General features: G+C 35.9%; 1 protein-coding gene across 2 annotated transcripts in view; it reads right to left on the reverse strand.

Moving 5' to 3' along the window:
• Positions 1–13,746, reverse strand: part of nfatc3a (nuclear factor of activated T cells 3a) — a 194,143-nt gene that overhangs the window by 118,986 nt on the left and 61,411 nt on the right. For both annotated transcript variants that reach the window (XM_039762941.1, XM_039762942.1), the window contains exon 2: positions 11,531–12,665. In XM_039762941.1, coding sequence (XP_039618875.1) covers positions 11,531–12,665 — 1,135 coding nt within the window. The remainder of the gene's footprint in view (positions 1–11,530; positions 12,666–13,746) is intronic.

Raw genomic sequence — 13,746 nt, forward strand, 5'->3', positions numbered from 1 at the left:
ATATTAGTGCAAAAATTACTGCAAAATCACAATTACTTTGCTTGTATAGGACTCTGCATAAGATTGTTCAGAGAACTATAAAAGTCTTGCATTGCCAGATACATTAATCTCTCCACTTAGTGTTTTTTACACATTTGTATAATAAGCAGCACAGATTATACAAACATATAACTACACAATTTCTGACGATTTCTTTTGACAGTGCTTCTAGGCAGGATAACTAATCTGTTACTCTCTCTTGGTATTCTGTTTCCTTCACCCTTACTTTAGAAACAAGAGCTCAACACATGTTTCAGGCATAAATTTCTTAGAGAAAGACTAAAACCTAAGTCAGCATGTGTATGCCAGTGGTACCGTTGGGTGATTAAATGCTGATCCAATAATTCACATGAACGAATATTTCAACTTCTCAACAAGCAAATGACATCTTCAAAGGGAAAGCAGGGAACCATGCACTTATAACTGGGCTGTATAAACCTGCTGTACAAATCCAGGCAATATCATCTGTAACTGGTCAAAATATTTCTGAGCAGGTGGAAACAAAATGACCATTTATAATTTATCAGAAATGGTGCATGAAATTAGGAATATCTTTTTCATAAATTTCAGCTTTAATATGTTACTTCTAAACTGTCTCAAAGATAGACTTGAGCATTGTGCATCTTTCAGAGCTTCATAAATGTAAAAATAAATCAATTAAAACAATCAGATTTCAAAAGTGCATGCTGAGCTTCATGGACACTGTCTTGCTCTTTGTCCTCAAATTATGGCTGCTGCTTCTAAAAAGCTAAAGTTAGGACGATACACTTAGAGGGAAATAATCTTTGAAATAATCTTTGAAAATGTGGATGGATGGTGCAATGGCTAACACAGTAAAACACCCTAATACTACATGCACCAGTTAAATTATTTTATCCAATGCATTTCTGACCTTAGCTGGATTAAAAACTCTGAGTTGGAAACATATACAACATAAGACAAATACTCTGATTTAGAAGAAAAATAAGGGAACAGCAAGACTAACTATGAGTAAAGTTTCTTTTAATCTTTTTCCATATCACATTCAAAAGTTAAAGTACTTCACTGTTTTATCTCTCTCTCTCTCTTAACTGCCTTAATTCTACGTGGCATTGATTCAACAAGGTGCTGAAAGCATTCTTTAGAAATGCTGGCCCATATTGATAGGATAGCATCTTGCAGTTGATGGGAGATTTGTGGGATGCACATCCAGGTCACGAAGCTCCCGTTCCACCACATCCCAAAGATGCTCTATTGGGTTGAGATCTGGTGACTGTGGGGGCCATTTTAGTACAGTGAACTCATTGTCATGTTCAAGAAACCAATTTGAAATGATTAGAGCTTTGTGACATGGTGCATTATCCTGCTGGAAGTAGCCATCAGAAGATGGGTACATGGTGGTCATGAAGGGATGGACATGGTCAGAAACAATGCTCAGGTAGCCTGTGGCATTTAAACGATGCCCAATTGGCACTAAAGGGCCTTAAGTGTGCCAAGAAAACATCCCCCACACCATTACACCACCACCACCAGCCTGCACAGTGGCAACAAGGCATGATGGATCCATGTTCTCATTCTGTTAACGCCAAATTCTGACTCTACCATTTGAATGTTTCAACAGAAATCGAGACTCATCAGACCAGGCAACATTTTTCAGTCTTCAACTGTCCAATTTTGGTGAGCTCATGCAAATTGTAGCCTCGTTTCCCTATTTGTAGTGGAGCTGAGTGGTACCCGGTGGGGTCTTCTGCTGTTTTAGCCCATCTGCCTCAAGGTTGTGCGTGTTGTGGCTTCACAAATGCTTTGCTGCATACCTCGGTTGTAACGAGTGGTTATTTCAGTCAAAGTTGCTCTTCTATCAGCTTGAATAAGTCGACCCATTCTCCTCTGACCTCTAGCATCAACAAGGCATTTTCGCCCACAGGACTGCAGCATACTGGATGTTTTTCCCTTTTCACACCATTCTTTGTAAACCCTAGAAATGGTTGTGTGTGAAAATCCCAGTAACTGAGCAGATTGTGAAATACTCAGACCGGCCCGTCTGGCACCAACAACCATGCCACGTTCAAAATTGCTTAAATCACCTTTCTTTCCCATTCTGACATTCCCATTCTGACATTCAGTTTGGAGTTCAGGAGATTGTCTTGACTAGGACCACACCCCTAAATGCATTGAAGCAACTGCCATGTGATTGGTTGATTAGATAATTGCATTAATGAGAAATTGAACAGGTGTTCCTAATAATCCTTTAGGTGAGTGTATGTTTGGTATTATTCTTTTCAGAGTTTATCAAACTTTAATGTGATGTTAGATTTTCAGATTCTTATTCCATTTTTAAATTATATAAAAAATGTATAAATGTATATATATATAAAATATCAAGAACTCACGTCCCACCAGATGAGAGTTTGTGTCAAGAAATTTAACCACGCCTGGGGCCGGAAATAAAAGACAAAGAGTAGGACAGCTGCTGTACAGGCTTTCAAATGTTCAAAGAGCCGCACAAGATGCAGATCATGCAGCACAAGAAAGCCAGCAGCTGATCGAGCAAAGAGGAGGTAAAAAAAAGCTATATTTGTTTACCATTGTATCACCATTTAAGAGGGGGTTTCGGAAAGCCGACCGCATCTCACTGGGGTGCATTCAGCCCCCCTCTTCACAGTGCAAGAGGCAGAGACGTGAAGTGGCTGGCGCATAGTGCAAGCCAGGGGGGTTGGCGAGTGAAGCAAGCAGGGAGCGAAACCCCTAGTATCATTATATTTTTTAACACTCAAGATACATAACACAAAAATCTACTGTGAGCATCGCTAAATTTCTCTGCAAACATTTAACATTTTTAATACTGAACCTTGATCCTAAGACCAAAAGGACATCTCTGTTTAAAAACTATTTTTTTAGATATTTGAGGATGTATACCGATGCTACAAATGGCGTATTTTTTACTTTTCTAGTATATTGGCAATCTGTATAATAAAGGTTATTTTGGTTTCATTTTGAAACTCTAAACTCAATGGACACTGATGTTCATTAGATTAATGAAGAAGAAAAATTTTAGAGAGTTTTATTTGTTCTTTTTTGGTTACAAAATCAGAAAAGGTAGGAAAAAAACTACGAAATTCCTGATTTCTATCACTTTTTTTATACACCTGTATATCTTGATGAGCAGCTCCCTTTATTTCAGTTACCTAAAAAGGATAACCACACTTTAGAATAATTAAAGTCTTAAAACCAATTGGGACCATCTTTGTATTGGAAGTCAGCAAAGGAAGGTATTGTATTGCATTTCAATTAAAAACCCTGGATTGTGTGAGACATGTCCTATGTTCTTTATGGCTGACATCTGTTTATGGTGTTCATGCTGAGACTACTTGTGATGGACCGATGCCCATATATGGAATTGGTTCCTGCTTTGTGCTCAGTGCTGCTGGCACTAGGGTTATCAAAAGTATGAAAATATCAATTATTAACACAATTTTTAACACAAATTTATACTATCCTGAAGTCTTGTTTTTTTTAAGCAATTGGTATATATGGTATTTCTTTCATGTCAGGCTAAAGGAAATGCAAAATAGCACAGCAAAATCTTAATGAATTACTTTATTATAGCATCTGACATAAAGGAGATACTGATTTGAAATAAATGTAGGATATGTTTATGTTCACATTAGTCAGGCTCTTTAAACTTAAGACACTCAACTACCATTGCAAAACAAGTTTGCAAACAACAGAGAAGCAGTCACACAAATATAACATCACCACAAACACCAGGTTACAAAACTCAAACTACAGCAAATTTATTTTCAATTTCCACACCCAAAATGTGAAATTGTTATTTTAAATTCTTCAATACTAGCTCAAGAGCAACAAAATTATTTAGTCACCAGAAATTATGCAATGCAAGTTATACACTTGACTTGAGCATTCATAGTTTTCATACTCTTTCTCTGTATATTTAGAATTAGTTTGCTCAGAGGTTGATGCGCTTTCTGCTCCCTAAATAGCTCTTCTTTTCTCCACCCTAGTGGACCGCTTCTTCTCTTCTTTTGTCAGCATCTTTTCTCGTTAAAACTGATTAAGTTCATGTTTATCTTGCAATTACTTAGTATGTTTTCCTTAATTTTTCACTTAAGCTGGCACTTAAGTCTTCAATCTTCTTCAAGAATGATTTAAGATATGTAGAGGTAGGGGAAGTGATGGTGTAGGTGAAAGGGAATGAGAACGGCGCCCGTATGCATGTGCCAAACAGCCGCCCTGCTGGCTGCTGCCGAGAGTTGATTCTACAATAAAATAAAATAAAAATAAAAAGAGGAACAACCTTGAAGGTCAATCATCACCCCGAAAGTGAATAGTAGACATCACGTAGTATATGTGTACCAAATTTCAGGTCAATAAAGAGAATAAAACTGAGAGAATAAAACTAAAAAAGAAAAAAAAGATACATTTATACCGGCTGTTACAAACTCAAATTAAATATATGTTTTTATTGCATAATAGTAACAATAAGAGCAGCTCACTACTCAAAGCATTTATTTTGTGATGTGACAAGGCTCGAACCTCTGACCTCATGATTATGAGTCAGTAGCTCTTACCACTGTACTACCAAAGCAGTCGTAACACCAAAGTAGACAAACTCGATTTCTTTTTCTTCAGTAATAATCTTGAATAAAAGCGCACTTATTTTGTTATACTTGTACCTTTTGTGAAAGTGCTTATTTGATATTTGGACTTCAGTCTTCACAAATTATACACTTCATGTCAAAATTTTGTCGTTAGTACTAAAACATGAAAAAAGGTTGTCTTTTAGGCATGTGAATTTCCCCTTGGGATTAATAAAGTGTCTATCAATATTTCTGTCATGATACACTTACATAGATCTTTGTAGATATGGAACACACATGAAATGCATGTGTTCCAAATAATGATATATTTATAAGAAGACTGCTGAATCAGGAGCTTTTGTCCAAAGCAACTGTCGGTATTTTAGTCAGACCATTTAGGTCAGGGGTGTCGAACTCCAAGCCTGGGGGGCCGCAATGGCTGCCGGTTTTCATTCTACCCCTTTTCCTAATCAGTGACCAGGATTCACTGCTAATTAACTTCCTTTCCCTTCATTTTAATTGACCTGTTTTTAAGGATTCAGATCTCTGAATTGATTCGTTTCTTTATTAAATAACAGCCAAACAGAAATGAGATGTGAAACGAGCCAAAAGATGACGAGCTAAACTGAAACATCAAACTCCAACCAATTTCACTCCAACCAGTTCCTTAATTAGAAGCCGATTCTTGCTGTTAATTAAACCCTTTATTTAATTCCACGGCTTATTGTTGCTCTCATTCTACCACAGCAGATATTTCCAAAACTGTTGATTTTTTGTTTTTTCTAAGAACACCATCAAAATGTTTTGGTGACCTGAGAGATCAATCTTACTGAGACCCTCACCTTTCTTTATTTTCACATATAGTATTGTGTGATGGACACAGGTAAGCTGGTCATGTGGCAGCTTGTTTTGTGTCTCATTATTGTTTGGCTGCTAATTAAGGCGAAAGAGTCAACAAAGGGGCCTGAGTGAAGTTAATTAGAACTAAAGAAAAAGAAGTTATTTAGCAGCCAAAAATGGTCACTAATAAGGAAGATGGTCAGAATGAAAACCTGCAGCCACTGCCGCCATCCAGAACTGGAGTTTGACAACTGTGATTTAGGTCTTAATTCATTCTTCACAGTTCATACACAATATATTGAAACACATACATTTTATAATGTGTATGTTTCCTATATAGTGAAATGCATACAGTGTATACTAAAATGCATATATTTTATGGTTAAAACATATTGCATAGGATATAAAAATCTCACTATATAATATGGAAACTATACACTATATACTGTAATAATAATAACTCTTTGCATTTATATGGCGCTTTTCTCACCATTGAAAGCACTCTCTACGCAGGGAAGACCTGGGAGGTGAACCCGTGATCTCCTTACTGTATACTGCTGATAGTTGTTAAGCCACAATTCCATCAGAGTAATGGAGGAATGGGTCTCCCATGTATTCCTATCACATCCAAGTAACAAGAGGGGTGGGATCCCTTGTAATGTCCGGATCGAGTCAAAGCAATGGGGTTTGATGTCCTTTGACAATCTTGTTGAAGTACTTCGGTGGGGGAAGTAGGCTTCCAATCGCATCGAAGCATGTAGTTTTTCATTAGCAAGTGTCAAAGGAAGTGGGGGTTGGGAATGTGAGGAAAGCAGATGTTTAGTTTCCTAAAATGCTGGTAAAATACCATTTTAAAATTTTGGGTTTTTCAGTACTTTTCCAGTACCGGTTTACTGTGCAAATCTAGAGCAAGCATGTCATTCCTACTGACACTGTGGAGTCATGTTGTACAGAATAAAATTCAATACAAATATTTATTATTTCATTTAAATATAAATTCTAGAACCTAATCTTTTAAACTGAAAGATAAAGCCTTAAAGATTTTACTGGACTCATCATACTGCACACATTCTCTGTTCACTCTCCTTTAAACCATAAAATGGCTTACATGTCTCTTTCTCTCAAAGCTACCAGATTTCATGGTAATACCTAACAATAAGATGTGGCACAAATTTAATATATTGGCTTTGTTTGCTTCTGGAGATCAATGACTACCATTGTATTTATGTTGTATGTTTGAACTGAGATATTATTTACGGGAGCTTCAATGACTCAGACTCCAGACAGCTGGCTTCATCATGGTAATAATGTATGAAGTGAATTTCTCAAACTTTATAGTTGGTACTGAACAAAATACTAATTTTGAAAGGTTACATGCTAGCTGCACACTAAAGCAAGAAGCAAAATGACAGAATGGAGATTAAGTGTTTGCAGTTAACAGGATTCTAAAAGTAATGTGAACATGCTTAATATGAAAGAGAAACAAAACTTAATAATTATATTCTTATAATAATATCAAACAAAACAATGGACACAAGTATATAATTTAATTTTATCCTAAGCACGCAATGCTGAATTCTTTGCTGCCATTATTTGGACAAAGAGAAAAAAAACTTTGAATAATAATCTAAGTAACATAAATAAATTATTGGCATAGCCATTTCAAATATTAAAACAAAATAGGGATTGCACTGACAAAGAAAACAGAAATGGAATATTTAATGCAATTATGTGCAGTAGTTGGTGATGCTACCTCAAAGTTCTAGAGTCCCAGGTTACAAACAATTCTCAGCTGTCGCAAAATACGTAGAGTGTGCATATTTTTCAATGTCTATGCCTATTTCCCGAGGTCAAGCATATTTATTTACCCTGACAATCTAAATTAAATTGCCCAGGTGTGAAAGAGTGGTGCACTGTCTGGTTAGAATCCTCCACAAACAATTCTTTTGAGACAGGTTCTGGACCATTGACACTACAAGCTTATTAGCTGGGTCTAGACAATGAATGGATGTAATTTTGATTTGAGTATTACAGGCAATCTGTACATCAAGAAGTAACTAAAGTTAACATCAATGTAGACATATATGATAATAAGATGCAATTACAGAATTCCACATACACTCCAACAGAAATGATAAAAATATTGCAAAAGTTACAAAATCATTAGTAAAAATAATATGTCTCATTTTATTTTCAAGATATACTATCAAAGACCTAATAAAGAAAACAGATACACAGACTGTGAAACTGTAGTACAGAATCTGGTCGCCATGCAAAACTTATACATTCTTAAAAGCAGTCATTTTATTGGAGCAAAGCAAATAATTTCCATTCAACCATCTGCTCTTTTTCAGTGCAAAGATTGTATTTTTCTTCAACTATGAAATAATGCTTTATTTATTCACAGTCTGTACTCTTATTTGAACAGCTGGATTTCAATAATAATGATTTGCTGGAACACTAGGGAACACTTAAATCAATTTCCCAATGCATTACATTGCATGTTCCATTTTTTTTCTCTCTCTCAAAAGGGCTACTCAGTATTTACATTATTATACCTAAATTTGAGCTGAGAAAACTGACATGACAAAACAAATTTTTTGCAACATACTTATTAGTTTTAATAATTCTTACCTACATTCTCACCTACCTAATTTCTAGGTTGCATAGAGCCACCCAAGTGAAGCAAACTCTTCTGATCTTGCACACAAGGCCTACTTTTTATCAATTCATAAACATAAGTAATTCAATCATCTACATCATACTATTAGTGGAACCATGTTATAATTCATTCTTCCATCAGTTTTCAGAACTCATTTTATAATACCAGGAAGCTGAGAGCCATAGCAAGGAGTGTCATGAATGAGGCGAGAAACAACCCTAGAGTGGAGTTGAGATCTTCAAAAGGTGCATCCACACAATACTGATAAAACAGAGCCAGAAATTAACCTAACAAGCATGTTTCTGGAATGTTAAAGAAGTTAGATTAGCCAGAGAAAGACTAGGGAAGAACATGCCAGCTTCACACAGACTGCAACTGATCTTGGAATCAAACTAAACTCCTGAATATAATCAGTTGGCTGCAGTGAAATTGTGCCTCTGTTAGATTCAACTTTAAACTAGAATTATAGAAAACCATAGCCTAAAACAGAGCTAAAATATATTTAACTAATAGAAGATAAAATTATTACTTGTACAGCACAAAACAATTTATAAAAAACTGTTGGAAAGAAATATACTTTTCTCTCATTCTGTAATTTTGATTTGTTTAATCAAAAAGCTTCTTATGGCTGACATTTCTTCTTAAACTGTGAGAAGATACTTAAACAAATTCTTGGAGAAAGAACAAAGCTGTTTGTTTTGTTACAACCCCTGCTTGTTCATTTATTTTCATACTCACGTTCTGTAGTTCAAGACTATGGGGAGAGTGAACCCCTTCTAGCAGCAACAGGTGTAATATTACATAAATAGCAACATAAACTTGTAATATTTAAACTATTCAGCAACATATCAATGTCAAAAAGAAAAGGTTGACTTCTTCCTCTATTTATGTTTGGAGGTCTTGTTGTCCTCTACATAGCATTTGATGATATTGCTAAATTAAAGCAGAAGGCAAACATATTATAAAACCTGCTTTTCTTGATCTTTTGGGCCACAGATTGGTAGGTTAAAGGAAATTTAAACTAAAGTCCAATATCCACCATAAGCTAATGTCTGTCAAGGAATGCTCACATGTAAAAAAGTTGGAGGCAACCAACACATTACACTTCAGTGCTTTGGCTTGCAACAGTAGTGTTCCACTTGAGGCATACTCCTTCCATTTCCTAAAATAGGACTATGGGTGAAACAGGCAACACACTGGCTATACAATGGAAATCCAGTTCTTACATGACAATAACTTTTCATATCAGTGGGTTCTATTACTTATAAGTTTTCTGTTTTGAGGTGTATTATTCTTCTGTATTATTGTGTGGCTGCATGGGTTATTGCAATTTAGTTAGTTACTAATTTCTGCATTCCACAGAGCCACCCGGGCAAAGTAAACCCTTCTGAGTTTATTCACAAGGCTGTTGTTTTGGCATCCCTTTTGTAGATTAGCCTGTAGGGCTGAAAAGAATTATACCCCAAGAAGTTTTCAAATATATATTTTCTGGAACAGTCGACAGCATGTCCTGTGCTTCTAGCAAACAATATATTTAGTGTGCCAGCAAGTCCTAACAGTGTGCACATTTCTTCAAGTCAGCTGAAGTATGTGGGAGCCCTGAGATTTAACAAGCCGTGTACATGCGTGACTCATGAGTGTTTTATTATACCCAAACAAAAATACATAGAACATTTTCAATAATGCAAAGATACAATTTATGACATTTTTTCAATTAATGAAAACAAATTCTTACATTCACATTATATAAAGTCTTTCCTGGAAAATGTATCCTTGTGTTACATTACTACTATAAAGATTAACAGTTATTAACTGATTAAACCAGGCTAGATATCATTTATGAAAAGTAATAAAAATTAGCATTCCTACAAAACAGAATGGGGTGCATAGTTCTAATATTTTTCTAAATTAAAAAAGTATTGCTTCTCTTGGATCTCAAACTGAGTTTGGAGTTCCACTATTGTGGCACAGGATTTCCCAGGAAGACTAAAGAGTGCTATCCCTCAGTGATTGGGAAACACCATCTTGTTCCACTTTTTAAAAATGAGAACCACTCTCAGTCTGCCAGTTTCAAGCCACTGCCCTAGCATTCAGATCAACAGCGAAGAAATGTATGAACCAAGAAACACCCATAAAATGCAGTGATTTCTGAACAGCCTTATCTGTTCTCCAGCCTTGTTACCATGTACTGTACTTTTCTAATAATCACAGTGACCTCAAACGCAAAACTGTGTACCTCAAAGTAAAGATTCTGCCACTGCATCTACCAAGGAGGGTGTATCAAACAGGTTTAGGAGTTCATTAAAATGCTGTTCCCCCTATAACTTCCCCAGTTGAGGTAAATCATTAGAACATTTTAATGTTCTAGGCTAGGGATCTCAAACTCCAGTCCTGGAGGGCCGCAGTGGCTGCAGGTTTTTATTCTAACTCTTTTCTTAATCAGTGACCTGTTTTTGCTGCTAATTAACTTCTTTTAAGTTCTTTTGTATTAATTCTGACTGACTTGCTCTTGAAGACTCAGACCCAATAATTGTTTATTTTTCCTTAATTAACAGCCAAACAGTAATGAGATACAAAATGAGCCAAAAAATGACCAACAAACTGTGACCATCATACAACATCTGAAAATAAAAAGGGTGGAGGTCTCAGGAATGCTGATTTGCTCATTTTAACAGTGCTCTTAGAAAAGTAAAGAAAAAATCAACAATTTTGAAAACGTATGCTATTGCAGAATGAAAGCAGCAACAAGCCAAGGAATTAAAGAATGGGTTTAATTAACAACAAGACTCAGCACATAATTAAGTAATTGGTTGAAGTGAAATTGGATGGAGTTTGAGAACCTGACTGTTGTTCTGTTGGCTCATTCACTTCATATTTCATTTCTGCTTAAGGAAAAAAATGAAGCAATTCACAGGAATGATGAAGCAATTCTTGGGAACAAATCTTAAAAAAACGAATCAATTAAAATTAATTCAACAGAAGTTAATTAACAGCAAAAACAGGTCACTAATTAAGAAAAGCGTTAGAATGAAAACCTGCAACCACTGCAGCCCTCCAGGACTGGAGTTTGAGATCCCTGTTCTAGGAAAGCATTTTCTCTTAAGAAATACACTTAAACATTGTCCAGACTGGAAACACCAGGCACCAAGCTTTTACCTAGACTTTGAAGTAATGTTCACCATGGTCTGGTGCCTTGAGACCTATCAGGTTCAGATACCTCATTGGCACACCACCTGCAAGGGTGTCATGCTAGACATGGCACAGTCTTGGATGTGACCAACACAATGCCAAAGTCTACATTTCTTAACATTTCTGAATTTTCAGCTAATATATTTTTCTTAATTGGATTATCTTTCTGCTTATTAAAGGGTAAATAAGTTTTACAAGGTAAAGATATTTTAGATTTTCTTACCGAAAAATAGGAGTATGGCCAGGTTTAGGTTTGCTCCAAGTGAAATGTGAGGGAACAGAAAGAAATTGTTCTCCAGTTGCATCTTTCTTTAGTGCATGCTGTGCATCATCTACAGGAGAATCCAGTGATGGAGATATATTCCCTGTGTCATCAAGACATTGATCAACCTTCCCTGAAAGAGTAGTTGTCTGATCCTGAGAGGTTTTCCTGGTCTTGGTAGGTATGTCTGCTTCAGTGGGGCAGCACTGAAACTGTGATAAACCAGAAATAATCCCCTGTCCACTTTGAAATGAAGTATTGCTTAACCAAGTATCATCAATCACGCTACTTCGAGGTGAGTGTCCTGGAGAAGGTGTTGGTGAGTGATGTGGAGACAGAGAACTTGGATAGCAAATATCAGCACTGGAGTGACGTCTTTTGCCACAAGGGGAAGTTGGTCTTGATGAAGGTCTTGAAGGTGGCCTTGGACTTAACCAGTTTTCATCTGTTATGCTGTTCCTAGGCGAATGGCATGGTGACTGCCTTGGAGACAACGAATTGGCATAGCCATAGGTGGCCTGCCATAATTCATCGCCAGGACAACGTCTTGGAGACCCACCAGGTGAGGTTGAAGGAGATACTATATTAAACCGGGCTGCTGCCTCATTCAGTTCAGATTCAACATCATCATAAACATGTGAAAATGACTCACATGAGGAAGCATCAGAGTACCAACTCCTAGAAGAAAGACTACTAGCAGGACTTGGACTTAAGGAGGTATCTCTGTAAGAATGATCAAGTGGAAGGTACAGGTGGTCCCTTAACAAGGGGCTTTTACTGTAGTCATTCTCTGGACTGTTAGCCTGAAGTGCATGTTCATTAGCTTCTTCAATTTCTTGCTGACAATTTGGAGAAATAGAAGTTATCTGAATGCTTGGGCACTCAAATGTTTTAGGACCTCCCACTGGGCTATATTTAAGCTCCTGGACATCACAAGACCCCTCGTAACTTTTGTGAGCTTGTAACCGAAGTTGTGGTGAAATGATGGGAGACAGAGATTGTAATCCATGTCGGGGGATGCTTATACCCTGGTTAGCAGATGGAGGCTGTTCAATGTTAAACATGTAAAATGAAGCACTGTCATCTGGTTCCAGCTCTAGAAAAAATAAAGATAAAAAAAGAAATGTTGATAGCGCAGGCATACAAGATATTTAGCTTCAGTAATCTAAAGAGGAGTTTTATTTGCAAATGCTATATATAGCGAATTATTAATGGTCAAATAATTAATTCATAAATCCAGATCAGGTTTATTTGCCTCAAGAATTTCTTCTATTTATTAATACAAAAAGAAAAGTTAAACACAGATCCTTATCTAATAACTAAAATACTAAAATAAAATATTAAAGGTATATCATACTAGAAGATACACATCCCTACATTTAAAACCAAATAAAAATATTTAGGCAAAATGATGAGGATTTGGAAGTACAAAGTTATTCTAGAGTATTCCCTGTTTTTTGTGCTCTTATATCTATTCACCACGCAATGTTAAAATTTCAAATAATTATCAAAAACCGTCACACTTCACAAGCAGTCTGTAAAATTAAATGATTCCAGCATACACCTACATTGCAACACTCCACTAACAATGTCATTTATTAACTTTTTAATTAAGGCTCTTTCAATATTTAGCATATGTGTTTAAGAAATGCAGAAATTGAATGGTTTCTCGTAATAAGATATGCCACTGTATATTTCATTTTTATTAATTTAAATAAAAACATTTTTAGCTTTAATTAACAGTATATAGCTAAATATATAAAGTAATAGAATGAATGTTAGATTGTGTTTTCTACAGATCTTTTCATGGGGTGTTGAGAAAAACATGAGAGAAAAACAATAAAACTAAGGCTTTGACTAGTGTCTTTGGTTTGCTTTGATTTATTTATTTATTTTTGCTGTTGTATTAGGCAATCAAAAATGTCTCAATTAAATAATTAAGGTAATCATTTTCACTATTTTGGTTAATAATCAGGTTTTATATTAGGCCAGCTCTACACAATTTAAAATTGTATTAATATTGCCTCTTCTAACCAGAGTTATGCTATTCGCCCACTGAATTTACAGGCTCATCATGCAACCATCACAATAAATTTATGAAAACTAAAATAAATCGTGCGATTCTAAGATGCTGGATAAAGGGTGCAAAGCTACTGCTAAAGCACTGGGCTCACCAA

Source organism: Polypterus senegalus, chromosome 9 (genome assembly GCF_016835505.1).
Source record: "Polypterus senegalus isolate Bchr_013 chromosome 9, ASM1683550v1, whole genome shotgun sequence".
Lineage (NCBI taxonomy): Eukaryota > Metazoa > Chordata > Cladistia > Polypteriformes > Polypteridae > Polypterus > Polypterus senegalus.